The sequence below is a fragment of the Aythya ferina genome, assembly GCF_964211825.1.
Source record: "Aythya ferina genome assembly, chromosome: 3".
Classification (NCBI taxonomy): Eukaryota; Metazoa; Chordata; class Aves; order Anseriformes; family Anatidae; genus Aythya; species Aythya ferina.
This window is the reverse complement of record NC_140298.1, coordinates 31,857,855-31,885,172: the sequence shown is the minus strand read 5'-3', so window position 1 is coordinate 31,885,172 and position 27,318 is coordinate 31,857,855. Positions and strand designations below refer to the sequence as shown.

Sequence of the window (27,318 nt, the reverse complement as noted above, 5' to 3'; positions counted from 1 at the left end):
CCACAGCTTCTCTGGGCAGCCTGTGCCAGGGTCTCACCACCCTCCTCATAGTGAAAGTTTTCTTCCTAATATCTAATCTAAACCTCCCCTCTTTCACTTTAGAACTGTTGCTGCTTATGACTAATATCATCAATTGTTTGTCTTTTTATGTGCAAGATGATTTTACTTAGAAATCTAATGTTTTGAGTTCTCTGATGTTTTTCTCTGCATACCCACTGCTAGCTGAATGTGTTCACTTTTGGTCATGTCTGTGCTCTGGGGGAGTAGGTACGCTTAACTGACTTTTTTTTTTTTTTTTTTTTTTTAAATCTTAAAAGTTCAGTATGTGTAGTTTGGCATCGTCTCTAGAAGGTGGAAGACCACCTTTGTCAAATCAACACTTGTCAACACAGGAGGAATGTGATGAAGCAGCATGTAAAAAGGTATGCTGATTTTTTGTTTCGTAATTAGTGGCGAAGCTTCATTTGGAATGATTCGTGCTTAATGACCAATCCATTAAACAACTCCCTCAGGGGCAGAAGGGTAGAGGAGGGTAATAAAGGCGGTTAAGGGCTGAGGAGAAACTTACATAGAGAGCTTGCAGTAAAATGGGATGCAATAAAATAATATGACGCAGTCAAACAATATCCAACCAAAAGGATAGCAACGGAGCTGAGATTTCGAAATGTACAAAAGGAAATAGACTTTGTTATGTGGCCTAACCACAGTTTGTAATTAATTTCTTCGGCAAGTTTCTCAGGACCCCTGCAGCACTGAAGGAGAAGGGTGCTGCTGCGAACAGCAGGAATGGCTGGGACTGTTATCGGCAGGGGACATGACCGTGTAGCCGGGCTAGTCGGAGAGGGAGGAGGGCTACCCAACCCCATCTATGTTTGGGAAAAGCTCGGAGGGCGTGTCGCTTTCGCTTTCACTTCCAGCCGGAGACCGGCGACGCTGGAGGAAAAGAAACTGGGCGGTGCGAAGCGGGCCGGGCCAAGCGGGCCGCACTCCGGGCTGCGCTGCGGAGCCGAGCGGGTCGGAGCCCAGGTAATGGCGGCCGGGCCCGCGGGGCCTACGGCCCCGGGGGAGGTCGTGCTCAGCGCCGCGGGGCCCGGGTTGTGTGGTGGTTTCATCTATTTTTTTTTTGTTTTTAATCCTCGTCTAAATGATGTGCTTCTTCTCGACTCACTCTTTACTGTCATTCTGTTTTGTTTTTTTCTCTGCTCATTTTTGTATGTGTCACCGAGCCTGACAGTCCTCACGTTTTGAAAGCGGATGTTACAATGTAGAGACATTTTAACACAGTTCCGCTTTGGAGGTATCAGTTTTAGTTCTGTCCGGAGAAATGTTACAGATTTTTCTCAGGATTCAGTGAATGACTCAACCTTTTCTTGCCAAGAAATCTGTTAAGAAATCTTTCATAATCATTGTATTCACTGCTCTGCTTTCTCAAGCTGCTATTCCAGTAAGTCTTCAAAAAAGTAGCAAATCAACCACTTGAATTAGAACCTAAAAATCGTTTTCTATGAGCTTTATCCTATTGGCAACATTTTATATTCTGTAGCACAGTAGTGGGCTGACCAAATTGGGGTTGTTGCTGTAGTAGCACGTGGAGGCTTAAACATGGCTGTGAATATTTACAGGGTCTTCGTACTCAGATACTGTGCCAAGATGGAACGAGAGTGTATGGGCAAGATCAACAGTTACTGTCAAAGGAATAAATTACAGCTTGATTATGTCACCGTGGACGTGAAAGGCCCATCTCATGATCCTGAGTAAGTTCACTATGCATGTCAGTAGCCATCAGGATTCTTGATGCAAATTGGGCAAAGATTGTCTTCTGAGAAGTGGATTGGTTGAAAGTGTATGGTAGAGAGCTGTTTGAAAACACAGATGGGTGGGTGGGTACAGAGGATGCCATGCGATGCACAGGGTTTAAGGAGAAAGCTTTTTTCCGAGTTTTCAGAGGGAACCAGAAGGACAAAAGTGAGAAAAACTTGAGATACAGAAAATTTAGTGAGACAAAGCTGTGTGCGCAAGCAAAGCAAAATTCTGTCACTGGTTCCCATCAGGAGGCAGACGTTTAGCCATTTCCAGGAAAGCAGGGCTTCATCACACTTAATGGTTACTTGAGAGGACAGTTGTCAATCCCAAATGCCCTACTTCCTCCTACTTTCCCCCAGCTTTTATTGCTGAGCCACATGGGATGGGATGAGGTGGGATGGGATATTTCTTTGGTTAGTAGGGGTCAGCTGTCTTGGCTGTGTCCCCTCCCAACTTCTTGTGCACCCCAGCCTCCTCACTGGTAGGGCAGTGTGAGAAACAGAAAAAGCTTTGCCTTTTTTGCAAGCACGGCTCAGCAATAGCCAAAACACTATCGACACTGTTTCCATCACAAATCCAGAATGCAGCACCATGCAAGCTTCTGTGGGAAAAAAAAAAATTGATTTCAGCCCAACCTGATTGAGTACAGTCAGTCTTGAGCTGACTTCCTGGTCTGACTCACTGTTGCTTTTTCAGCAGCAGTGCACAAATAATTGTGTGCCAGAGGTAGAGGGGATAAGTGGCTGAGTGTTAGAAGGGCAGAATGGGTTGGCCTTTTGAGGGAAATGGCAGCAGAGAGATATGCTGGAGTTGAAGTGACTACATAATCCCATGTTGCATCTCTGATGTGCCTCTGTTCGTTTTTGGAGACCCAAAGTGGCCAAAAGGGACTGCATTTTAACCTGGGTCTCGTGAATCACCAAATGCATTTTTTTGTACTAAGCAATGTAGGTTAGCTTATCAAAGGTGAATGTAATATCATTTCTGGATGCATGAAATCAAGATTAGTTGATCTTTTCCCTTCATATAGTTTTGCAGCTCTGAGGTATGTTCTGTTGGTAGGGCTTCACAAACTTGCCTTGTAATGATGCTGACCTTATGCATTCTGTAGTAATTTTGCTTATAAAAGGTGTTAAACATTTAGAAGCACTGTTAGAGCAAATAAAGAATATGCAGTTTTGATCAGGGAGGTAAAATTTCTACAAGTATTTATACTACAGATTTATGATAACCTGGAGTAAGATGTAGTAAAAACATGCAAATGCACAAATACCTCCACAGGTAATTTATAGTGCTTTGTACATAATAAAAATAAATTTGAATATGAAAAGGTGTTTAAGTTTTTATGAGACAAAATTTAACAATGTTACAGAAAAGTTTCCTTTATTCCAGGTTCAAGGTTGTGGTTAAAATAAACAACGTAGAATATGGCAGCGGCAGTGCTAAATCTAAGAAGGAAGCAAAAGCAGTAGCAGCAAAAAATACATGGGAAATGATTGAACAAGAGGTGAGTAAATTGTATGATGTATGTATTTCTTTTGCTGGTAAAGGTTAAAGATGATTCTCTAAAAGTAGCAAATAAAATAGTAATATTTAATTTGGAAGAGGTTCTGTGTACTTAGTTAAATTGTCTTTGTCCTTTTTTATTCAATATTTTTCTACTTCTTACCACTGAACTATTTGCCTTTTTATTCTACTAGTGGGTATTATCAAGAGTATTTTCTCCTGTTGTGTTATAGAAGGATGAGGAAATTTATTTGCCTCTGTTAAGCTGCATTGGCATGTCCAGAGTGGACAGTGTTCCTTTTTCATTGTGATGGCTGTTGAGCCTTCAGAATGTCTTCAGAACATTTGCAAGCTATTATTCAGTGTGTCTGTTGCCACTTTGCTCATAAAATATATTTCTTTCACTTGTTCTGTTTAGTCTTTGCTTCTTGGTCATATTCTTTATGGTATAGTTAATTCTAACCCCCCTCGATTTTTTTAGGTTTGAATTTTGTTCCTTGTTTCTGACAGGTGTTTTTTTGGTAGCCATTCTCTAATTCACTTTTTGATTCTGAATGCTTCTTAGCACCTTTTGAGTGAAATCTTCCCTTACCTCTTTGCATTATTTTACCATGTCACTGTCTTTATTCTAACCCAAATGCTAATATATTACAAATGCTGCCTAATCAGGAGTCACCTCAAACAAGTCCTGCTTTCCCCTCTTGTACATGCACAGGAGCATTTACAGCCCTTGCTAACGGCAACATCAGCAGCTTAGCTTTCTGCTGCCACCTGTTTACTTGGCTCTGAAGTGGCGAGAAAGTTCAGAAAACAGCACTTTTTTATGAGACATTTCGCTGTTCATTCCCTGCCTTTTGTTAAAAGAGGTGGGAAATGTGGTGATAGGTTGCTAAACACACAGGTGCAGTACTTTGAAAACTGGGTTTATGTTTGTTTGGAAATCCAGAATGTAATAAGTCTGGCTTGGGGTGGCTGTCCTCTGAATTTCTTATAAATATTTTGAAATGCTAACAAACCTTGCAGCTGTATTAGTTTTCATGCACTGTTTATCTTAAACTAATTTAATTAAGCTTAAGTTTTTAGGTTACCTTTTCTGTTTTACAGCAAAACAGTCATTCAAATACGCCAGCTCCAGAACAAATGACGTCTCCAGTGACCTCACGATTTGGACTAGCTGTGGATGTGCGATTTGGACTTGATTATGTCAGTCTACTAAATGACTACTCACAAAAGAAATTGCTAGTAGTTAATTACAATAACATAAGCCGTGTTGGAGATGCCCATGAGCCCACGTAAGATATACTTAGTGTTCTTACTTGCTTTCAGTACTTCTTGTTAACACTACCATTAGTTAAAAGCTAGGATCAGTGGGGGATACTGTTTGCAACACTGATGTTAACCCAAGGGATTGTATGTCACCAGCTGAGGGTGGCAAGGCTAATGGGAACATCTATGCCACTCTGGGGAGTGCTGCGGGTTCAGGAGCACATCTGAAATGCTTGTACACCAGTGCATGCAGCAGGAGGAATTAGCAGATGTCATAGCTGGACCCTTCTCAACAATTTACCGAAGTTCATAGGAGTCCAGGGAGGTCCCTGCTGCTTGGAAGCTAGCCAGTGTTCATCTACAGAAAGGGCATGAGAGAAGACCCAGGAAGCTGCAGACCTATTAGTCTAACATCAGTCCATGGAAAAGTTACAGAGAAGATTATCCTGGGGGATAATGAGAAGCATTTAAAGAAAAAAGCTATTATCTCACCTAGTCGATATGGGTTCATCAAGGGAAATCCATCTCCTTCTATGATAAGGTCACCCACTTGGTGGGTGAAGGGAAGACAGTGGATATAATCTTTCTGGATTTCAGTAAGGCCTTTGATGCTGTCCCTCACAGCATCCTTTGGCCTAATTGTCCAACCATGAGATAAATAGGTTCACTCTGCCCTGGGTGATGAGCTGGTTCGGTGGTAGAGCTCAAAGGGTTGTAGTGAATGGGGCAGCGTCTGGCTTGCAGCCAGTCACCAGCAGTGTTCCCCAGGGCTCAGTTCCAGTTGTGTTCAACATTTCCATGTCCTGGATGCAGGAGTAGAGTGCATCCTGAGCAAGTTTGCGGATGGTACTAAGCTGGGAGGTGCTGCTAACTCCCTGGAGGGACGAGAGGCCTTGCAATGGGATCTAGAAAGGTTGGAGCACTGGGCAATTAGCAAGGCATGAAGTTCAGCAAAGGAAAATGCTGGACACCGGTACAGACTGGGAGACAAGTGGCCAGAGAGCAGCTCAGCAGAAAGGGATGTGGGGTTGCTTGTTGCAACAGGCTCAGTGTGAGCCAGCAGTGTGCCCTGGCAGCCAAGAGGGCAAACCCCATTTTGGGATATGTTAGGCACAGCATAGCCAGCCAGTGAAGAGGGGGCTTTAGGAAACATTTCTTCACCACCAAGATGGTCAAACACTGCAACAGGCTTCCTTGTGATGTGGTTGATGCCCCCTGCCTGTCAGTATTCAAGAGGCATTTGGATAATGCCCTCAGTAACGTGCTTTAACTTTTGTTTAGCCCTGAAGTGGTCAGGCAGTTGGATGTGATGATCTTTGAAGGTCCCTTCCAACTGAACTATTCTGTTCTGGTCTGTTCTGTTTTGAATGTGTTATTGCAGATGACACCAAGTTAGGTGCGTGTGTCGATCTGCTTGAGCGTAGGAAGGCTCTGCAGGAGGATCTGGTTAGGCTGCACCGATGGGCTGAGGTCAGCTGCATGAAGTTCAACAAGGCCAAGTGCTGGGTCCTGCACCTGGGGCGCAATAACCCCAAGCAGAGCTACAGGCTGGGAGATGAGTGGTTGGAGAGCTGCCAGGCAGAGAAGGACCTGGGAGTGATGGTGGATAGTTGGCTGAATATGAGCCAGCAGTGTGCTCAGGTGGCCAAGAAGGCCAACGGCATCCTGGCTTGTATCAGGAACAGTGTGGCCAGCAGGGCTAGGGAGGTGATCGTCCCCCTGTACTCGGCTCTGGTGAGGCCGCACCTCGAGTACTGTGTTCAGTTTTGGGCCCCTCGCTACAAGAAGGACATGGAGGTGCTTGAGCGGGTGCAGAGAAGGGTGACGAGGCTGGTGAGGGGCCTGGAGAACAAGTCCTACGAGGAGCGGCTGAGGGAGCTGGGCTTGTTCAGCCTGGAGAAGAGGAGGCTCAGGGGTGACCTTATCACTCTCTATAGGTACCTCAAGGGAGGCTGTAGCGAGGTGGGGGTTGGTCTGTTCTCCCACGTGCCTGGTGACAGGACGAGGGGGAATGGGCTTAAGTTGCGCCAGGGGAGTTTTAGGTTGGATGTTAGGAAGAACTTCTTTACCGAAAGGGTTGTCAGACATTGGAACAGGCTGCCCAGGGAAGTGGTAGAGTCACCATCCCTGGAAGTCTTCAAAAGATGTTTAGATGTAGAGCTTAGGGATATGGTTTAGTGGGGACTGTTAGTGTTAGGTCAGAGGTTGGACTCGATGATCTTGAGGTCTCTTCCAACCTAGAAATTCTGTGATTCTGTGATATGAAACTTTAGAAATACAGTAAAAACTTGGAAATAATCTGGAGAGAATCTAGCTGAGGGTCGTTAAGGTGTTTAGGGGGTTGGAGAATAAGACGTAAGAGGAGAGGCTAACAGGGCTGAGTGTTCAGCTGGGAGAAGAGATGCTCTGGCATCTTTGTGGGCTTCTCAGCATGTATTTCAAAGACCCCTAGGAACAAAGCGCGAAGGAGAGCCTGCCTGTGTCTCCTTCTGTATGCATAGCAGTCAGTGAATTGTACAAATATTCCAGATAGCAACAGCTGAAGACTGATGAACTGCATGTTTTAACTGTCTGGACAATATACTGGAAAACTCTGCTCCCCTGCAAAATCAACCCTTATGAAACTTAAAATTCTTAAAAACTTAATTTGAGGTCATCTGTACCTATATGATGTTTTGGGGAGTTCAACCTTAAAAAAAAGTGTTAATACTTTAAAATATATATATATATTTTTTCTGAAGGCACATCAGATTAATTATCTACCATTATTAATTATGTTAAACATATTGAAAATACTCTCTTGAAGAAGTATATTTCAGCTTTTCTTTCTGTAATGTCAACTGACTGTAGTGCTTTAAATCATTAAATTGAGGCTTGTCAGACAGGATGTAAGAAGAGTTTATTTGCTATTGTATTTTACAGGTTTTCTTGTAGTTGCACAATTAGTGGTCACATTTTGGGACGTGGTACTGGAAACTCTCTAGGTGCTGCAAAACAGGCTGCTGCAAAAGAAGCTTATGAGCAGCTACGTGAGTGTGAATCTTTAACAGTGTGTGCTATATTTAGCCTTAAGACAGAAATTAAATTATTTTCTCTTTAGTCTTTCAAATGGACTCATTCATTTTGTTTCAAAGCATGTAACATAGATTCCACTTAGAGTGAAAAAATCCTTCTTACTGTGATTGGGTTACAGGATTCTGTTGGTTGGTAAAATTTATGTTGTGCTTGTATGTTCAATTGCTGAATGAAAAAAAAATTCTCAATCTCAGAGCTGCTATCTCTAATTGTGTATTTCAGAACATGGTCTGATACATTGCTGTTCAAGAATGTGTGTATATTAAACATGTTTGATTCCTGCCTGCTCTAATATGCCAGTTTTCTGTTTGCTCTTTGAAGTATTGCCAAGTGACTGGCTGTAAGCATAAATCTCCTACTGGATCAATTGGATTAATAATCTTGGAAGTGTGAGAAAGGCAAAAGCAGGAATTAGAATGAAAAGAGCTTGACTTCTGTGATGTCCCAAGGATGATTCCAGTGAAGCAGTTGCTAACACGATCCTCTAGAGAGCAGAGCTGTTGTCTTCATGGCAGCCATCATATTTCCATAGATGCACAAAAGTATCTGAGTTCTAATAGTAATCCAAAATCAGTTTCTGAAGTGCGCAGAACAGTACATATGAACTAATTTAAGTGAAGGGAAGGCAGCACAGAGGAGGAAAAATCTTTTTGACTTTATGTACTTAATTTTTTCATTATTTAACAGTTCAGTGTGGATGTTAAATGCCTCGTTGTTGTTTTAAAGTTCACTGCCTATTTAGAGTAGTCTGTTTAAGCTCTAGGATCCTCCTTTAATATTGTAATATGCTGTCAGCTCATGGATCTTCACGTTTTCATCATAGTCTGACATCTACGGCCTGTAGCAAAACCTCTCTAGCAATTATTGTAAAGGAGAGTGGGCTGTTTTGTTGTCTTCCTAGTAGTCATGCTATGTGTCTTCATTTCTGGTGGTATCCGTGTAATAAACAAAATATAACTAAATGTACATATTAGCCAAAAGTAGAAAGGCCCAGTGTATTTCTGAATTAAAAAAAATAATAATAAAAAATTGTGTGTGTGGGGGGGATATTATTGAAGCATAAACTCTTAGAGTTGCTTTTTTTTTTTTTTTTTTTTCCCCCCACAGAGAACTGCAGTAAACAATGGAAACGTTTGCTTTTAATAGTTGTTACTCTTTTCTTAATTGTTAATAAATCCTAGATGCTACTTCTGCAAATGTGTCTGTATAATGCTCACTGTGAGAGGGCATGTTTTTCACTAGGCTAGGTGGAAGTTAGGCAGATGCCTTTCTTATGCAATGCTTTGTATGTTCCATGCTGCGATCAGCTTCCACTGAGGACCTTGTAATCTTCCTTCCCCCATCTTAGATGGGCTCTTTTTTTTTTCTCTGAGGATTTTTTTGTGTGATTTTGTTAACCATTCTCTCTTTTTTTTTTTTTCTTTTTTTTTCTTTCTTTTTTTTTTTTTTTTCTAGACAGAGAGTGAAAAATCTATCACCAGTCCTTCAGCTAGTGAGCCTAATTCCCCTGGAGAGTTGGTTCCGTCTGGGTAAGTTGGGTTCATTGATAATGTGACAGTGATAAAAATGTATTTACTAATTTTAGATCTGATTCTAAATAATATTTGTCCTAGTTTCTTTATTGAATAGTTCCTATCAGAGGCATTTTTATTGCAACATAAAAGGAACACAGCTACACCAGTCAGTTGTATTATTTCATGACATTTCTAACATTCATTCTCCTATTGTGTCACTCTTGTAAAATTCAGTGTAACTCAGTTTTAGTACTTTTCCATGCTGTACATTCTGATTATTTTTTTTCCCTTTTTCATTCTCCATAAATCTTCATTTCCAACAAAGGGAAAATTTGCTTAACAAAAGAAAACTAACATGCATAATGTTTCATTTGTAATTTGGGAACCTTAGGTCAAGCCTTTCATGCCTAGCAGTTTATGTGGTGGTAGTGCTGCTTTCACTTCTTTTATATTCTTCATGGCATTGTAAAGCAAGCTGATACATACAATTCAAAAAGTGGCTGCACTGTATTGAAATAATCCTCTGTATTTAAACTCTTTAAATAAAGGATATCATATATTTTAGATTCTATAGAAATAGGGAAATGTATTACAAAATGTTGCTATTTTTATTAGCTCTCCTGCATGAAGTTTTGTAGTGTAAATCAGTCATGGTTGTTAATGCTTACTCAGGTCTTGCTTTTAAAAACTTGAATGACTTCTATGCTTTTTTTAAACTCTAGGAAGCATTGTATTAGTTTATGATGACTTTCACCTAAAATGAGAGTATTGTTTTTCCATAATAGGGGTGTTCGCTTTAAAGACACAGATGCATACCTGGCAGAAAAAATGAGAGACATGTTGCCATCTGAAAAGGCTTCACCTTTGCAGGTACAGTAAAAAGATGGTCTTCCTTGTATTTTAGACCCTGAACAGAGCAAGCCTCTTGCCGGAGTGTAGCATCAGTTTCCTCCTTTACTGCTAATTACTAGAAAATATTTGAGCATTTTTTCTAGGAATATTAAGTACCTTCTTACTGTTATCCATTATCACTTACTTACATGTATTTACTGTGGACCCAGTTTATGTATCATGGATTACATGGGCTTGTACTAGCGAGAAGGGTGATCAAACTAAGCGCTTTTTTTTTTTTTTTTTTTTTTTTTTTTTTTTTTTTGTGGGCCATTTCCATGCCATTTCCCTGGGTCCTGTCACTGTCCCCAGAGAGAAGAGCTCAGTACCTGCTCCTCCACCCCCCCTTGTGAGGCTGTATGTCTTGCCATCTAGACCCTTCACCATCATTGTTGCCCTCCTTTGGGCACTCTGTAATAGTTTTATGTCCTTCTTACATTGTGGTGCGCAAAACTGCACACACTACTTGAGGTGAGGCAGCACCAGCACAGAGCAGAGTGGGTCAATCCCTTCCCTCAAGCAGTTAGCAGTGCCATGCCTGATGCGCCCCAGCAAGCAGTTGGTCCTTTCAGTTGCCAGGACATGCTGTTCACTCATATTCATTTTGCCATTGACTAAAACCCCCAGATCTCTTTTGGGGAGCTGCTGTCCAGCCCCTTGTCCCCCAGTCTGCACATATATCCAAGATTGCTCCTACCCAGGTGCAGAATCCAGCACTTGCTCTTGTTAAATTTCATGTGGTTGGTGATTGCCTTGCCCTGTAATTTGTCAAGATATCTCTCCAAGACCTCTCTACCTTCAAGGGAGTCAGCAGCTCTTCCTAATTTACTATCATCTGTAAACTTACTATGCATTTGAGTCCTGTGTCGTTTATATACGGGTCCTACCTTTTATATAAGGTATGAACACATTTATAGATAGACAGATGCTGGATACATTTTCAGGTGCGTTTTAAACTAATTATAGTGAAAAAAATCAGGATATCTTAGCTGCTGTTGTTTTTCTTTTTCATGTAGAGAAACGGACAAAATTCTGCCATTAAAGCCACAAGGTATGTGTTTAGTTCTAGATCGCTATCTTCCATAAAACTATACTACATACCACTTGACTGTTTTTTATATCTAACAAAGAAATGTCACCATTGTGTGGTACATTTCTTTTTTCTTGTCATGTATTAGAAAAACAGCTTCTTATAAATTTTGCTTTTATCCCTGCTAAAGAAAATTGGCAGCTAATTTCAACAATGCAAATAACAAAGAAGAGAAGAAGATGTCGGATTCAAACAAAAGCTTGCCAAATAACAGTGAGGAAAATGAATACACAGCGGATGAAAGGTAAGAAGGATTTTTTTACTAAGACCTGTATAGCAAGTACATTATGCAGTGGTCTAGATTTAATTGGTTATTTATAATAGAATATGAGAGAATATTGCTGTAATACCTACTTCAACCCCCCTCTTCTCAGCTTTATTACTGAGCATGGGGTTATATGGCATGGAAGATCTCCTTGGTTAGTTTGGGTCATCTGCCTGGTTGTGTCCTTTCTCTAATCTCTTGCACACCCCTAGTCAATTGATTTGTGGCAGGGCAGGGAGAGAAACAGAGAAGACCTGTATGCTATGCAAGCACTGTTCAGCAACAGCTAAAATTAGTGTTATCAGCACTGTTTTCATCACAAATCAAAACCACAGCACCATATGAGTGGCTATGAAGAAAGATAACTGCATCACAGTCAGGCCCTGTACAAATAAAGAAAATTTGCTCTTATTCTGTTGCTATATGGAAAAAAAAAAAAAAAAAAAAGAACTGCAGTGGAACTTTGTTTTACAAATACTTAAACAGACAGACAGCAAACATGTTTTGAGATTGTGGTTGGTGAAATGTTTGCGAAAATGACACTTTTCTATGCTCACAATTAATATGTAGGAGTGATTTCCTTCTAGTTTATCTTGCCTGGTACAGAATAAGACTTGAATTCAGAATCTGGATGAGTTTCATATCCATAGGTATAGGCACTCAGAGGAAGTACTACATTTCCCATTCTGTATAAATTTTGAAATATTTACCAGAAGTAGGGTTTGGAACTCATTTTTTTACATTTCAGATGAGAGCTGCAATGATGTGTTATAGGGCTGCTATCCCTTGTGTTTTTTTTTTTTTTTTGGTTGTTTTTTTTTTTTTCAAGATTATGATTTAGACCTGTGTATGTGTATATTGAGTGAGCCCTATAGAATGGTATTTCAGCAGATATTATTAAGCCTTTTGGGACCATTTCTGTATCTTCTAAATGTAAAGCTAAGTACACTCCAGTTGGATATATATTACTTTTCTTTTTAAGATTTCTTAAAGACTATAAAAATATAAAGCCAATTGGTGAAGGTGGTTTTGGGAATGTTTTCAAAGCAACAGCAAAGATTGATGAGATGACCTATGCAGTCAAGCGCGTTGAGCTCAAAATGTAAGTACTGTATATTGCTTTTTTTTTTAGGACATCCTTAATCAAGTTTTTCATAGTCTTTTTTTGTTGTTGTTGTTTATTTTTGTTGTTGTGTTTTTTTTGATGGCCCTTTGGGGAACCGGGAGTTGGACACAGTGGTCCTCGTGGGTCCCTTCCAATCCAGACATTCTATTATTCCATGACTATCTTTTTTAATAATCCTTGGAGCATTTAAGGAATTTTCATTATTAACTGTCTTTCTGGTAAACTTTTCTTTAGTTCATTGTAAAGCTGAAAACTGCATGCCAGTCTTCATTTTTGCAATCTCTCAAATAACTTGGCATACAGCTGTAAGAAAGTAGATTTATTATGTTCAACTATCCCTAAGTACACTTGTACAGAATTTTTATGATTTCTGGTTGTTAATATTGTAGAATGTGTTTCAAGAAAATTTGCTGATTAATAAAACCATTGGAAGCAGCAATGTTACTTTACACAGGGTACCTTACCTGAAAATTTACTTATCCATAATATATAATGACTATAATTAGGGCAAATGGAGAAAAATGAAAGTAATACATTTTGTGGTTTGTAATTGGAAAATACATATAATTTATATCTAAATAATGTAACTATGTAATGTGAAGAGTGAACCATATTGCCACGTTACTTGTCCTTTATAATAATCTCCACACAGAATAATGATCTTAAATTTTTTAAGTAATTTTTTTCAACTAGAGTATTTAAGACTACTAGTAGAGTACTCAATCAGCAGCTGAAGAACTTGCATTTCTTTTATGTAATCTATTCAGAAAAATAAAGTTGTTCTCTATGAAATAATAAATTTGAAAATAGTTGTCCTTTACATTGCCCTTCAAATTCCTGTATTCTTCACAGTTGTGTATTATTTTCATTTTGATTACAGTATTTGAAGAATCAATACAACCTTTTTTAGTAAAAAGTGCTAGTTTTCACTGTGTAATTTAACAAGAAGTGTAGGCCAATTACAGCAATAGTTCTTCATGAGTATTTGCACACTTCTGTATATGTAAACAAACCTTTTTCAGCATTGTTGAGCAGGGCTTTGATTTCTAAAAAAAAAAAAGCTATATTTTTTTACCTTCTAAGAACATTCCATTATTTTTCAAAATCAATGCAAAACTGTCTGTATGCTGCTATTTAAATTGTCTTTTATTTAACTCAATATTTAATTTTTGTAGGAAAATATCTTTGTTTTGAAATATTTGTTTTGTTTGAGCTTTTTTTTTTCTTCTCCAAACAGGAAGGTGAAGCGTGAAGTACAAGGACTCGCAAGACTTGAACATAAATACATAGTGCGGTATTATTGTAGCTGGGAAGGGCTTGACTATGTGACTTATCCAGACTCAAGGTAACTACAAAACAGTAGTTTGCAGTCACAAATGTGTTTTCCATATTGAATTTTGTGTTGTTAAAAGAAAAGCTGATCACTGTTTATGCACCATTACACAAATATAAATGCATATGTGTAGTTCCATAATCATTGTTAGGAGAAAAAACACAGTACTGTTGAGCAGCCAGTGGTTTATAGTTAAATACTTTATTGGTGAATATTAAATATTTAATAATTTTATCTTTCTTCTGTCTCTTATTATACAGAACTTGCTGTATCTGTAGAATAATGTAGGAATGCAAAAATCAAAATATGGGACAAGGATTAACATAACTTAAAAATGGTCTGCCAGCTTCCTGATTGGAAGCCCCCCTCCCTTTTTATTTTATTTTTTTTTATTTTTTAGGAATTGATTATCCAATAACTCTTATAAATGTAATTATTTCTCTAAAGTAACATTTAAACTATGGTGTCCGATAGAGTTTTTATTGTGAACACAGAGCTATTGAGAGTAGAAATGCAGAATGAAATGTTCTTTTGTTGGAGGTAGTCTTCCAGCACTAAGAGTGCTGGCAAGACAGTGGTAAGAATTTTACTAATAAGTTAGGTTATTAAATTTTCAAAGGTTTTATGGTAAGCCTTTTTCATAGCTATAAATTTTCACTTTTCAGGTATGTTACCTAATTTACCTAAAGCCATAAAATATTAATGGATTCAAAATTACGGTTAGCACAATATCTGTTAAGAGTGTTCAGAAAAAAACTGAATTAAATAGGCAAAAAAAGTCTCCTGAAAATCCAACCATTAGTAGCTTGGAGTCTCAATATAGCTTATGCATTTAATATTGAACAGATGCTGGTTATCACAGAAAAAGACCTTAAGTCTCAAAGGCTGAAGTCTCAAAGGGCTGAAGTCCCAGAGTGGAAGGCCACCTAGTGGCCTGACCTCAAGGCTGTAGAGAGTCCCGAGCCACTTTAATTAATGCTTGTTCTTTCAGTGCCTCAGAATGCTTTATTCTAAGGCACTGAGATCACACAATGCAAATCAGAAAAAGAAGTGGTGCTTCCTCCTCTGCATATTGTCCTTCCCTCCCCATCTCCAGCCTTAGTCTATTTTGTGGGCTGATGGTGAGGGAACTCAGTGAATACATTTCATTTAGATTTCCGTCTTTCAGAATGATTCTCTGATTCACAGACTTGTCATGTAATCAGTCATAGAATGGCTTGGGTTGGAAGGGAACCTTAAAGATCATCTAGTCCAACCGCCCTGCCATGGGCAGGGACATATTTCACTAGATCAGGTTGCTCAGAGCCCTGTCCAGCTCGGCTTTGAACACTTCCTGTGCACATAAAAGATGTCACCACACTTCCTTCTTTAAGGGACAAAGGTTAAAAAAATGTGATCATTCTAGGTAGGGGAGGAAGGCTAATCCTGTTGAGCACTATAGGGAATACCTGCCAGAGTTTTGCAGTAATTCCTAGAGGGCAAGATGGGACCCAAGTACTGTTCTATTTCTTGCTCAACAGGGAGCAAGAGAGGTAAACAAAAGGAGGTAAACAAAATGTTAGGAATCTTGCAGAGGTATGTAGCAACTGAACAGGGATTGTTTGGTTGGATTGTTTTTTATTTAGATCTAGTACCTAGCGGTGTAAGGTCTTTAAAATCAAGAAACTTTCAGACTTTCTTTTGAGTAACTCCAAAAAGAATAACAATTTTACAAATATATCTATATCTATTTATTGTTTGTTTTTTTTTTTTTTAGAGAAGAGGGACCTGAGAATCATTAATGCTTTGGAAGGAATTTGGAGGCTTTGGAGGAATTGTATCTTGCCAGTTTTAATAGTGTATAACTTTATTTTGCAGGCAGAGGTCAGAAACAAAAATTCCTTGCCTTTTCATCCAAATAGAATTCTGTGAACAAGGAACTCTGGAAGATTGGATTGAAAAAAATGGAAAAAACCCAAAAAAACAAAGTTACCAAGATATGGCACAAAACAAATTTTTACAAATACTGGAAGGAGTGAACTATATTCATTCCCAAGGGTTAATTCATCGAGATCTCAAGGTAAGCAGAAGAGGTATTTTTTAAATAATTGTAATAATTTTAGATAAAAGTAGTACCAACTGGCTGGATTTCATTCTAAAATCTAAACTAAAATCTAAACTAAAGGACACAGAGTGCATTAGTTAAAAAACGAAACAAACCTCTTCCTCCCCCCCCCCAAAAAAAAAAAATGAACACAAAAAAAACAACAAACAACCTACACCACCACAACCAATCCTCCCAAAAAAAACACAAAAATACCCACCACCAAAAAAAGGCCAAAGCAATCAGCAGTCATCAATTAACAGGCATTTTCGTGTGTTATGTGCTACTAGGTCACAAGACAGCCTATTGGGAAAAGGAATACTGATCTTCCTTGGTAATAAAACAATTAAAAGAAAGAAGGCAAAAGGTTGAGTCTAGGAAGTTTGCTCTTATTATATTGCAAGGGGACAGTTTATCCTAGAATCTATTGTATTTGATAATGATTCTAGTTGCTCTTGTATCATGTATGCATACAAATATTTGCATGCTACTTTTTTGAATAGAATTTTAGTCTCCAGAAGTGCACGACCATACAATCTTTATATTAAAACAAAATATTTTTAAAGAACAAAGTTACAAGCCTTCAATGTTTATATGCGAGTTACAACATTGCTTACAGTTTTAAAACTTACATTGTGAGCAAGTCATTATTGTGGTGGCTTTCCTAAAAACTAAAGATGGCTGCAGTGAGTCACACTAAATGTAGATTGAGGATGTTGTCTTCTTCATATAGTGGTTATGCCCAAATACCTAGAGAGTGTTAGAGCTGAGAGATGATACAGTGATGCTGACCTTGATGCAAATTCCCCTTCTCTCAAGACCTCCAGTAACCTGAATTTTATACACTTTTTGATTTTATATACTTTCCTGTGTTCCTATGAGTCTGCTGCCCCAGTCTCTCATCCATGGAAACTAGCTGTAATCTTCTTCCAAGTCCTATTGCTAACTTGTCTGCCTGCATTTTAATTTAGCAACTTCTTTATCCCCACTTTGATCTGTTAGCTTAGGTGCTTGGCCACCTGAGATCTGTCACAGAATCACAGCTGCAGAATAGCTTCAAGCTCTCTTCATCCTGAGATGAATGTCTGTTTGTGCCTGGCATGAGTGAAGTCTTCAAATAGGGCACTACTGTTATTAAATGTGTTGTTGACTTGGTTGTTCTTGAACAAAAGAACTGTGCTGGGCATTCTTGACACAAAGATCACTTCCTGTGAAACCTTAAGTCTTTCTTGGCCTTACAGTCTGCTGGATCTTCTTTGGGTTAGAGACAGGATGAGGCTGTTTGTTTTTTGTTTTAACGGCATTCAGAAATATAGTTTATTCTTTGGAATAACAGATGGCTTGGAAAGCTTCATCCAAACTTACACAATTTTATTTTAGTTGCTGATGACTTTGTCAAATTTAAAAATGCTAAGTTCAATGAAAACTGTGAGATACCTGTAGCAAGCCCCAACTCTGCAGTCAACTTTGTACAGATACTCCTACTGTGCCTAGGAGAAACTATACTTTGAGTGGAATTCCATGTAAGCCTAAATGCTTTGCACAAGTGCATCAAATCCCAGGACTAAAAAGCATTTTTGGATAGTAAATATTATATACACAATGTATTTGAAGAATATTAAAGCATGATATAGTCATCACAAGTAGTTAAAATAAAGTTAGTTATTGAGGTGTATGCTATTTTAAACTTAGTTTGTGTATTTCAAAGCAAAGTTATTTGAACTTTCTTCTGTTTCCCACCCCCAATCTGTTTCTTAGTAATTTCTGTGAACGATTACCAAATTTTAAGGGGAACACTTCTGTGGCTGATTATACTTGATGGTAAACCTTGGTGATACAGCAATTTACTGATTTACTTTTTTTTTTTTTTATATATATGTATGTATATAGCCTCAGAATATATTCATATCACGTGATGGTCAAATAAAAATAGGTGACTTTGGTCTTGTGACTTCTGTGACATATGAAACTCTGACTGGGAACCGAGGAACAAAATCATACATGGCACCAGAGCAGGTAATTATCTTGCTGTGTTACTGTCTCTGCATGCATTTCACAGTATAAACTCAGTATTGGTTGTGTTTGACCCTTATCGCAGTATTAAACCAAGTTGCTTAATGTTCCCTGATATGACTGTATATGAGGGTAACCTTATTCTGAAGAAAGCAGTTTGCAAGTGTGGTGGTTTTATTTAATTGTCCTAACCTACAAGGTCTGACACTGGTGTAAGAAGTGCTCTTGCATAACAGTTTGCCAGCCATGTAGTTGAATTTAGGACCTCTGTTAACTGTGGCATTTGAGTCCCTCTGTTTCATTACTTGTAACAAAGAGACATTGGCATGCCTTAGTTTTGTAGAAGTCATAACTTCAGTGTGTTTAATGTGACATCACAGCCACTATTTAACAAGATCATAGCATAAAGGGATCCAGTAATGCCAGTCCTGGAGTCTTCAGGTGACAGTTTTTATTGATTTCAAATTTTCCCTTAAGAAGGCGTGTCCAGTTGTATTTGACACCTACATTATTTTTGTTGTGATCTTTGCAGTTCAGTGACAAATATGGAAAGGAAGTAGATATTTATGCACTGGGATTAATTTGGTTTGAAATTCTTTCGGCACTGGCCAGTCGTCATGAGAAAATTACGGTATGTAATCTTTAAATAAAAAATAAAGAAACCCCTTTCATATCATGTATAGTTATTTTGCCTTACTGCAGGTATCTTATGCTGATTACATGCCAGAAGGAATCTGTACAACTACAGTACTGTCTCTATTCATATTTTCCCTTTGATTCATGTCTGTAAGGCTCACAAGTCCTTCATGCTTCAGTTAAAATGTAATAACTGAAGAAACATCACTGGGTTTATTTTACTTATGTCCTACTGATATACAGATTAAAGCCTTACTAAGCTTAGATATGTACATGCATCTATAGGGAAAATAATCAAAAATCTAAAAAGTATCTACCGAAAAGATATCTGATCTTTTTATTTGATCAGAGTATTGGAAAGGAATATTTTTCTAATTTTAGAAAAATAAGAATTGGGAGAGTTTAGTGTCTGCCATGCTCTTCTTCACTACAGCATGGGACAAGAATAAAGTTTCCATAGAGCTGAAACCTTTGTAGTTCTTTGAAATGGAAATGAAAGTGATTTGGAATATATGGCTTTATTTTAATTGAAAAAATATTACTTCAAGAAGATACCAGTGTTACTTAATCTTTGCCCAAACTACGCTCAAATCTATACAGTCGTAGGACAGGGATGTAGATGATGTGTATTGTTTCTGAAGTCATTATTTTGTAAGATCTATGTATATGGTTGAACACTGTTAGCTTGGCTTTTTGCCAACAAAACCAAAGCAAATCAAAGTGTGTTTGGTCCACAGATTTGACTTGGCTCCAATTGCCTACCTTGTAGTATTTCTAAAGACTAAGGGACTTTCCCCTGCTCACAGCCAACTGTGCAAAAATTCCTACAGTCCTACGGTATTCAAAGTTTAAAAGGCAAAACCAATTGAAAATCATTACGTGGAAAAAAATAGTTGTCACCCAGAAGCAATTTCTGGAAGCATGTATTTAGAAATGCTCACTGTTAGTTGCTTTGAACTCCACCTAGCATTTTCTGCAGTGACATAGAAATAATTTTGTAGCACTGAACAAGGTAAAAGGGAGGAAGCACACCTGCTTGGCTCAGAAATAACATCCACACATTGTCAGAACAAGAAATTAAGCCTTCTCACAATGTGTGTTGTTTGTTTTTTTTTAATCGCTGTTATTTGAGAACAGAAGGATAATGGTTATGAAGTAGAGAGGTTTGCTGAAACAAACACATCATTGTATTTTGTGAAACTTTTAATCTTAAAAAGGGACAACAGTTTACAAAAACGACCATAAAAAAAAAAAAAAAGCTCAACTAAATGAGAATTTTTCAAACTTCTATAGTTTTTTGCAGCCTTACCTTTTTTGTAGATTTGTATTCTGATTACTTCTGTAAATTATTACAGATTGTGAAATGAGTTTCACAGGTTGTGAAATGAGATGCAAAATATAATGAATAAAAGCATACTGAAACTGTTTATCTCATATGAATTTCAGATATGGCCTGAAGTAAGAGAAAGTAAATTTCCAGAGGGCTTCGCTGAGCGGTTTAAAACACAGGTATAGTATTAGAATACATTATTTCAGTTAGTTTCTCTCTTCACTCATTTAAAAAAAATAACTCAATTTTAATTTCTTTTTGCAGGCACCCATAATCAAAAAGATGCTTTCAAAGGACGCCTCAAAAAGGCCCCATGCATCTGAAATACTTGAGCTTTTGAAGAGTGTTGATAAAGACAACTCACGTAAAGTTCATACTCAGTAAACGCCATTTTAAGTCTTCTAGATCGTGCTTAAATCCAGTTTGATTCAAACTTATGAAATTCCATAAATATATCAGAAGCAAGAGCAAGACACGGGATACGTCTTTTCCATGGTGTTCCGCCTTCCTGCCATTGAGGAGCTTGCTGGCCAAAATGGTCGCATCACCGTTCACTCCCACTGGCTGCAGATCAGAACAGCAAACATCTGCAAACAATCGCTTACAATTTTTACGTGGAAACACAGGTTAGGTATGAGCTGAACTATATTACACAATAAGCACAGGAACCTACTCCTTGTCTTCCGTAAGACTGTGTTGATGTGATAACTGGCCTGTGGCAACTCCCCACGTGTGTGCTCTTAACATGTGCTCAATCCGTTATCAGTTGAAGTGGATGAAGCTCTGTCTTGTGGCACGTGAACCAAACCTTTCTTTTTTTTAATAGCAAACTTTATATTATTTACTAGACTCCCCCTCCCCTCTTTAGACCAGAGGAGGTAATGTGCTGAATTGGAAAGATTGATTTTGGTAGGAAGAATACTAGAAAGAGGTGGGGTTTATTCTTTACTGAATTTCAGGTCTTTAAAATGAATTTTCTTTTCACAATATCTCCATCAGAACACCTAGCACCTTTAATGCGCTAAAATGTAAATACTCTTTTAAAGTAGGTGTTCCTTGAGAATGTAAATGTTTTAAATGTCAAGCATCTAGCTTCTAGGAAATCCAGTTGAAAGAGATTTTATCCTAAACTTTTGAAACCCTCGGGATTTTTTTTTGTTTTCTGAAACAAAGTTGGGGTACTCAGTCTCCAGCATTTTCTCAGAAGTAACCATTTTAAATACTTTGTCAAAAGCACTTTAAACATCCTCTCCCCCATACTGCTGGGTTTTAATCACTTATTGTAGTACTGAGGCATGTGCAACTGGTAACAGGTATCCTGAACACCTCTAGTGGACTTACCATCAGCTCTGCAAAAGGCAACAGCAGATTGCCTGTTACTATTTGGTTACATACTTCAAAGACTACAGCTTTGGTAGAATAGGAAGGGGAGTAAAGATGGGCAAATTAGCTTTTCTGAGTCTCATTTTTGAATTGCTTGAAAAGACACAGCTCACTCCTGTGGTACCGCATAAAGGCGTATGCGCAGAGATTCTAAGCAGGAAAATAAGTATGATGTGATGATGTGTAGTAATGATAAATTATAATAGGATTTTTCTAAAATGTTAAACAGGTTAAAGGTGGGTGTTTGGTTAAAAAGAATAATATAAAAGATTATGTAGTCATTTTTATACTCTTATGGAAATCTATTGTTGATCCCCTATAAGCGGTGCTAAATAATGGTCTGATTTTATGTCCTTTTCTAAGAACTGTTTTTTGTTTTTTCTTTCCCCTTATAATGAATGTTATTGTTCATAAATAAAGCATTCAATTATTTTGGACTAATTCATATTTTTTTTGCAGTAGTCAAGGTCTAGGAGAAATTATATCCCAACAGCCAAAAATACCACTACTAGTTCCACTTCCCTTTCACCCATAAACCTACCCTTACAATGTGAAAATTAACATGTGACAAGTTTCAGCTGAAACGTTTGTAGTTCTTGCACAGAGCACTTGTACCACCACTACTCACCATTACTCTGACCTTACTGCAACTTTTCGGTACTTAAAGAGGGCTTATGGAGAGCAACTTTTTTTCTTAATCAAATAAAGAAGGAAAAAGGGGAATGGTTTTAAACTAAAAGAGGGGAGATTTAGATTAGAGGTTTAGGAGGAAGTTGTTCACTTAGAGGGTGGTGAGGCACTGGCACAGGTTGCCCAATCACTGGAGGTGTTCAAGGCCAGGTTCAATGGGGCCCTAGGCAACCTGATCTAGTAGGTGACATCCCTGCCTATGGCATGGGGGTTGGAATGAGACCTTTAAGGTGCCTTTCAACCTGAGCCCTTCGATGATTCCTTTCTTACTGTGAAGTATTGTTTAGCTTGTCACAGAAGTTTTTAATAGATCTTTATTTTTTTGCAGTATTTGTATACTTTAGTAGTAACTTTCTACTGGAGGATGTTTACAGAAGCAGTTGTCATTCCCTAAGGATAAAAAGTCTATTAAGATTATTTATAAATATATATTTAAATTGAACATGTCCCATGATCTGGTGAATATGTACCTTTTACATATAACCGAATATTAAATGTCATTGTAACATTTCAAAAGCTCCCTCCTCCGTGAGCTCTGAGATACTAAGGAAAAAAAACTCTGACCTGTAGTCATCCAATAAGGATGACCCCCACACACACCTGTTTAACATCCTGTATAACAGAATAACAAATCATATACAACTTGTTACTTGTATAATATATGTTACTTACATAACTTGTTACTTGTATAACAAGTAACAAGACTTATTCAAACTTGATCTTTTAAAATCAGAGCATAATCAAAGACTGTGGAATTCTTACCTGCCTTCACGTTATAGTAATTCGCAATAATGCATCTTTAATTCCTAATAAGTTGTGCAACAAGCAGAAAAAACATAGAATGCTTCAAAAATTGCAGTATAACCTGTCAACTTTATGATTCTTCTGTGTACAGTGGTATGAAATTGGGCACAACAATGAACCTTTTTTTAAAAAAAATGAACCTTTAAAAAAATATATTGTCAGAGTATAGCAACTATACATACTTATCTAGAACTCCTTTCTTTAGAAGGGCTTTAGTCATGATCTGCAGCACTGTCTCCAGGGCAATTTGAAGACAAATCTTCAGAATCTATGGAATAAGCAGAGAAAAAGTGAGCAGTTAATTCCACTGAAAGAAAATGAAAAAAAGTTGCTAGAATTATTTGAAGAAACTGTACAAAACAGGTTAAATAGAATTCAAGGTTTGCAAGTTATTAATTCTAAACTGTGTTTTAAAACACTGGACATAAATAACAACATAATAAATAAATAAAAAGCAACACAAATTCTACCCTCTCTTGTGCAATGAAGTTAGATGTGTTATAATTGTTCCAGAAACACCTGCAAGCTTTTTTTTTTTGACTTTTAATATCTGACGTTTGTTTTCTCGAAACAAAATGAATATTAATACCAATTCAAATTAAGTGCCAGCACGTACTTTTTGTGCATGTAAACAACTTAGAGTTGGCTTACAATGAAAACCCACCAAGCTTTTTGCAAAACAGTATCTTGGAACGAAAATCCCTTATGTATATTTAAAAGACTTTAGTAAGAGAAACAAAAAGTATATATTCTGACAGAAGTATTAATGTTTCTCCCAGAAAACTTTGTACCCTGGACGAGGGGTAAGCACGCAGCTACCAGACTACATCATGACAGCTTCTCATAAGCCAGGTTGCAGAACAGAAGACAAAGCCATTCAGATGGCACGTGTGGGCTGTTGAGAGCTCTCTTAGGAAAGTGTCTCTGGTAATGCTGAAGCTACCTAGTATCAACCATCTGCATTATAGTAAAGGGAAGATGTCTGATGAAATAAGGTTAGACCCAATATCAAAAAGTTGATAGCCTTTGATTCTGGACCTCAGAAAAGGAGAATTGACTATAAAGAACAGAAGCATAGGCATAGTTTGTATAGCACTGTCCTTGACGAAAGCATGCAACAGGGTAAAGAGTGAATATATATTGCATTACTCGAGTCTAGCTGCGTAAGCGAAGTAAAACACATAAGTGGCAAGTTTACTCTCACCTTCGTAGGTGGTTCCACACCAAATGCAATAAAAGTGTTCTTCTCTTAAATATGCAGTCAGGAGTTGTAGCTTTTCTGATACCTATAGGTAGGTACAAGGATGCAATGAGTAGGGGCTTACATGATGTAAAATGGTTTGAGCTGCTGTTTTTGCTAAAACAGATTGTTTAACCTTTTTCTTTAGAAAAGCTGTTGTAACTCAGTAAGGCATGAAGTTACCCAAATTGTTGTACCTACAGCAAAGGAATCCAGGATCTCTGGAAAGTTAATGGCTGCTGTTTGCTCATTATTCTTTCCAGCTACAGAACCTGCACTGAAGATACAGCCAAAGTATTACCTAGCTACCTTATATCAACTGTATGATACTTTCTGATGGAATTTTTCACACTTCATCTCTGCAAATCAAATATGTTAAGCTAACAACAGTGGTGTAATCTAGTTCTCAGAAAACATTAAAGACATTAAAAAACATTTCTCTAAAGATTAGCTTCAAAAGAGATAAGCAATAAAATATAAAACATTAAAACTGATTTATCATATAATTGTTTTAAAAATGACGGCTTTAAGACGGCAAAGAGATCATTTACTACAGCTTTGAAAATGACGAATACAGACTTTAAGGGAACATTAAAGGGAACACAATTTCATTGTGAATTGAACCATGCATTTAGCTGTGAAGCTTACACTTAAGTCTGAGCTTGTGCATTCATCATCCTTGTCCTCTTCATCCTTCTTGTCTTCCTCTTCAGGTTCTAGCCAATACCAACTCTCCTTGGGAACATCAATATCCTTAAATAATGAAGGATTTAAATGGAAATTAACTTTAATTTATTAATAATTACTTTGTAGCCTATATCTCTATACTTTAAACTTCCTTCCAACACAGAGAAATGTGTCTTACTTTCTGCATATCTAATTGCTGGCAGGCCCTCTGGCTTTTTCGAAGGTCTCCTTCCATCTTACGTTCTTCTTGTTTGTTTTTGAACCTTACTCTGTAAAGAAAAAGTAGATAGGTAAAATAAGCAGGAAGACAAACAGTAAAATGTGTTACATTTTACATTTTTCTAAAATAGAAAATCTGCTAAGATTCTAGCTATACCAATCCCTCCAACTGCCAAATGCAGACCAGAGAAGACCATGCTAACCAGAACAATGTTGAAGTTAACAAGTCCCTTCTAACATCATTTTTGGAGGAGCAACATGTATTTTTTTTATTTTTTTTTGAAATAAACCTTTCAGTTACCTCTTCAGGACACAGCTTTTGATGATAATTACCCTTCGCGTACTGTTTTTCCACCAGGTTTCCGTAATACATGAAAAAATGGTTCACGAAACATTTGCAGAGAAGATTTTAATCTTCCCTAGTCTGTCTTTCTCCACATATAAACAAGCAAACAAGGAGAAAAAAAATATATATTAAAACCCCCAAAGTTTACCCTGAGTTTTAGTTTGTTGCAACCCAAAACCACTGCAGCAATGCTGCTCTGGATTATCCATGAGCTTTATATTGAAAAAGATGATGTGGTTCTTTGACTTAAAAGGTGCAAGTTATTTGAAAATTAGCATATATACTGTTCACATTGCTGAATCTTTTATTTTTATAAATGTTCATATGTACTTTAGCAGTACAGTGTTACAGTGTTCACCTGCTCTTGCTTGTTTTATATTTCAACTCGTACCTCCCATTCAAACAACATGCAGAATTAGTAACACACTAACAGAATAGCCAAACTTAACATATAAAAAAGAACAGCCTTGTAGGCACTGCTTGGGGTATCATTTACATAATTTTACCTGAATTGATCTGCAGCTTGTTCATTTGCTTGTTTTTTCATATGGAGTTTTTGTCTATAGTTTTCTAGTTTTTCTTCAGCTTTTCGCTTTTTGAATTCCTCATGACCAAGCCCGCTTCTGCCTATGTAAGTTCAAAACATGAATGTAAGCATCTGAGAAGCTCTGATACATAACTAAGTAAATTAGGAAGCATCACAAACCTGTTTTTATGTTCAGAGGAATAGGTTCAACAATGCCTTCTCCTGTGAAAAGGAAAAATAGTCTGATTTAAAAAAAACCAGAAATTTCTCAAACTATGGTTTGCGTGGTATATTCAAACAGGCAGGCTGATTTTGCCATTAAATATGTAAATTTTATTGCAATTCTGTTTTCTGGAAATTGAAAAATCTCTTATTGATATACATTTAGTGCACTACAAATAACCTAGCTGAGCTGCAACCTCCTTTCTTTTTTTCCTTGTCTGCGGAATTGCTGGATGCTTTCTTCAGAACACTACCCAACGGAAAGAAAATGATGTCAATTTGATAGGTACAGCATACCTGTGATGAAGATTGCTTTGCTACAGTCTTCTGTGGCATTTTTTTATTTGAGAATTTCACAGCTTGATAAAGATGAAGTACAACAAGAATCTGTCTGGGCCCCTTCAGTTGCTGATCATCTGCTAGAGATGCACTGAACTGGCATAACGATTACTGATGTTTTCCTTCACTAATTTTATCTGTCAAGACTTCATGCTAAGTACTGTTTCTTTTCCAAAATACAGCGATAAATTCAAAGAAGGGGCTGACTTTTTTTTTGTTTTAGAAATTGCTTTTTTTTTTTTTTTTTTTTTTCCTGTCACAACATGACAGTAATGGTAGGGCTCTTAGAGAGGCATTTATTGACCCCATCTATAAGTGAAGCAGCAGATGCAGTCCATAAAATATAAGGGTACACCTGAAAGCAGCACGCAGGTCTAGACAGTGACAAACTTACCACTTTTGCCAAGGGCCTGGCCACTCTTGTAGCCCATCTTCTGCAGCAGGGCAAAGCCTTTGTTCTCGTTGCCCAACGCACTCTTCAACACCAGGTCACGCCGCTCTTTTTCTTCCTCTTTTATGCTCTTCTGTCGGTTCCTCTCGTTGGCTTCTTTTTGCTTTTCTTCCTTCTGAAGAGCCTCTTTCACCCGGCGCACCATGGGCAAGCCTGGCCTCACATCCTGCCTACAAATTAATACCCCCTGCAAATCTTAGCTCATTGTTGATTCTTTTTACACTTATAATCATTTAAGAAGGAAAAAAAAATAAAATAAAAAAAAGGCGGATACTTACTTAATAAACAAATCAGACATATAATCCTCCTCTTCGTCCTCCCCCATGGCCAGCACGCATGCCCTGCTCAGCCCCTTTCCCCAAACACCTCACAACCCCCACGCTGCCCGGTAGGAGGCTGAGGGGAGCCCCCCGGCCCTCCACACCTCCCCGGGCACCCAAACGCCCACCTCAGCCCGGCGCCTGCGTGCGGCCGCCCCTT

The 27,318-nt window shown here is 37.9% G+C and overlaps 2 protein-coding genes across 5 annotated transcripts; one reads left to right on the top strand and one right to left on the bottom strand.

Moving 5' to 3' along the window:
- The first annotated feature begins 772 nt into the window (after positions 1-772).
- EIF2AK2 (eukaryotic translation initiation factor 2 alpha kinase 2) lies at positions 773-21,755 on the top strand. The gene is made up of 16 exons (XM_084512689.1): positions 773-1,026; positions 1,623-1,754; positions 3,196-3,310; positions 4,414-4,601; positions 7,498-7,604; positions 9,110-9,179; positions 9,950-10,034; positions 11,072-11,106; positions 11,276-11,389; positions 12,393-12,512; positions 13,774-13,881; positions 15,727-15,928; positions 17,843-17,968; positions 18,498-18,596; positions 20,048-20,110; positions 20,196-21,755. The coding sequence occupies exons 1-16, from the start codon at positions 869-871 to the stop codon at positions 20,313-20,315; spliced, it is 1,842 nt and encodes a 613-aa protein (XP_084368815.1). The 5' UTR covers positions 773-868; the 3' UTR covers positions 20,316-21,755.
- GPATCH11 (G-patch domain containing 11) lies at positions 19,697-27,314 on the bottom strand. Of its 4 annotated transcripts, none has more exons than XM_084512693.1 (9): positions 27,117-27,314; positions 26,782-27,008; positions 26,007-26,048; positions 25,807-25,927; positions 24,914-25,004; positions 24,697-24,801; positions 24,013-24,094; positions 22,991-23,076; positions 19,697-20,518 (listed from the first exon to the last, which is right to left on the bottom strand). In XM_084512693.1, exons 1-8 carry the CDS (start codon positions 27,161-27,163, stop codon positions 23,021-23,023), a joined length of 771 nt encoding a protein of 256 aa, XP_084368819.1. In that variant the 5' UTR covers positions 27,164-27,314; the 3' UTR covers positions 19,697-20,518; positions 22,991-23,020. The 4 variants fall into 4 exon arrangements, with proteins under 4 accessions (XP_084368819.1, XP_084368820.1, XP_084368821.1 ...); XM_084512694.1 differs by having other exon boundaries at positions 19,697-20,495; XM_084512695.1 differs by having other exon boundaries at positions 26,782-27,025; positions 27,117-27,310.
- Between the last annotated feature and the right edge of the window lie 4 nt (positions 27,315-27,318).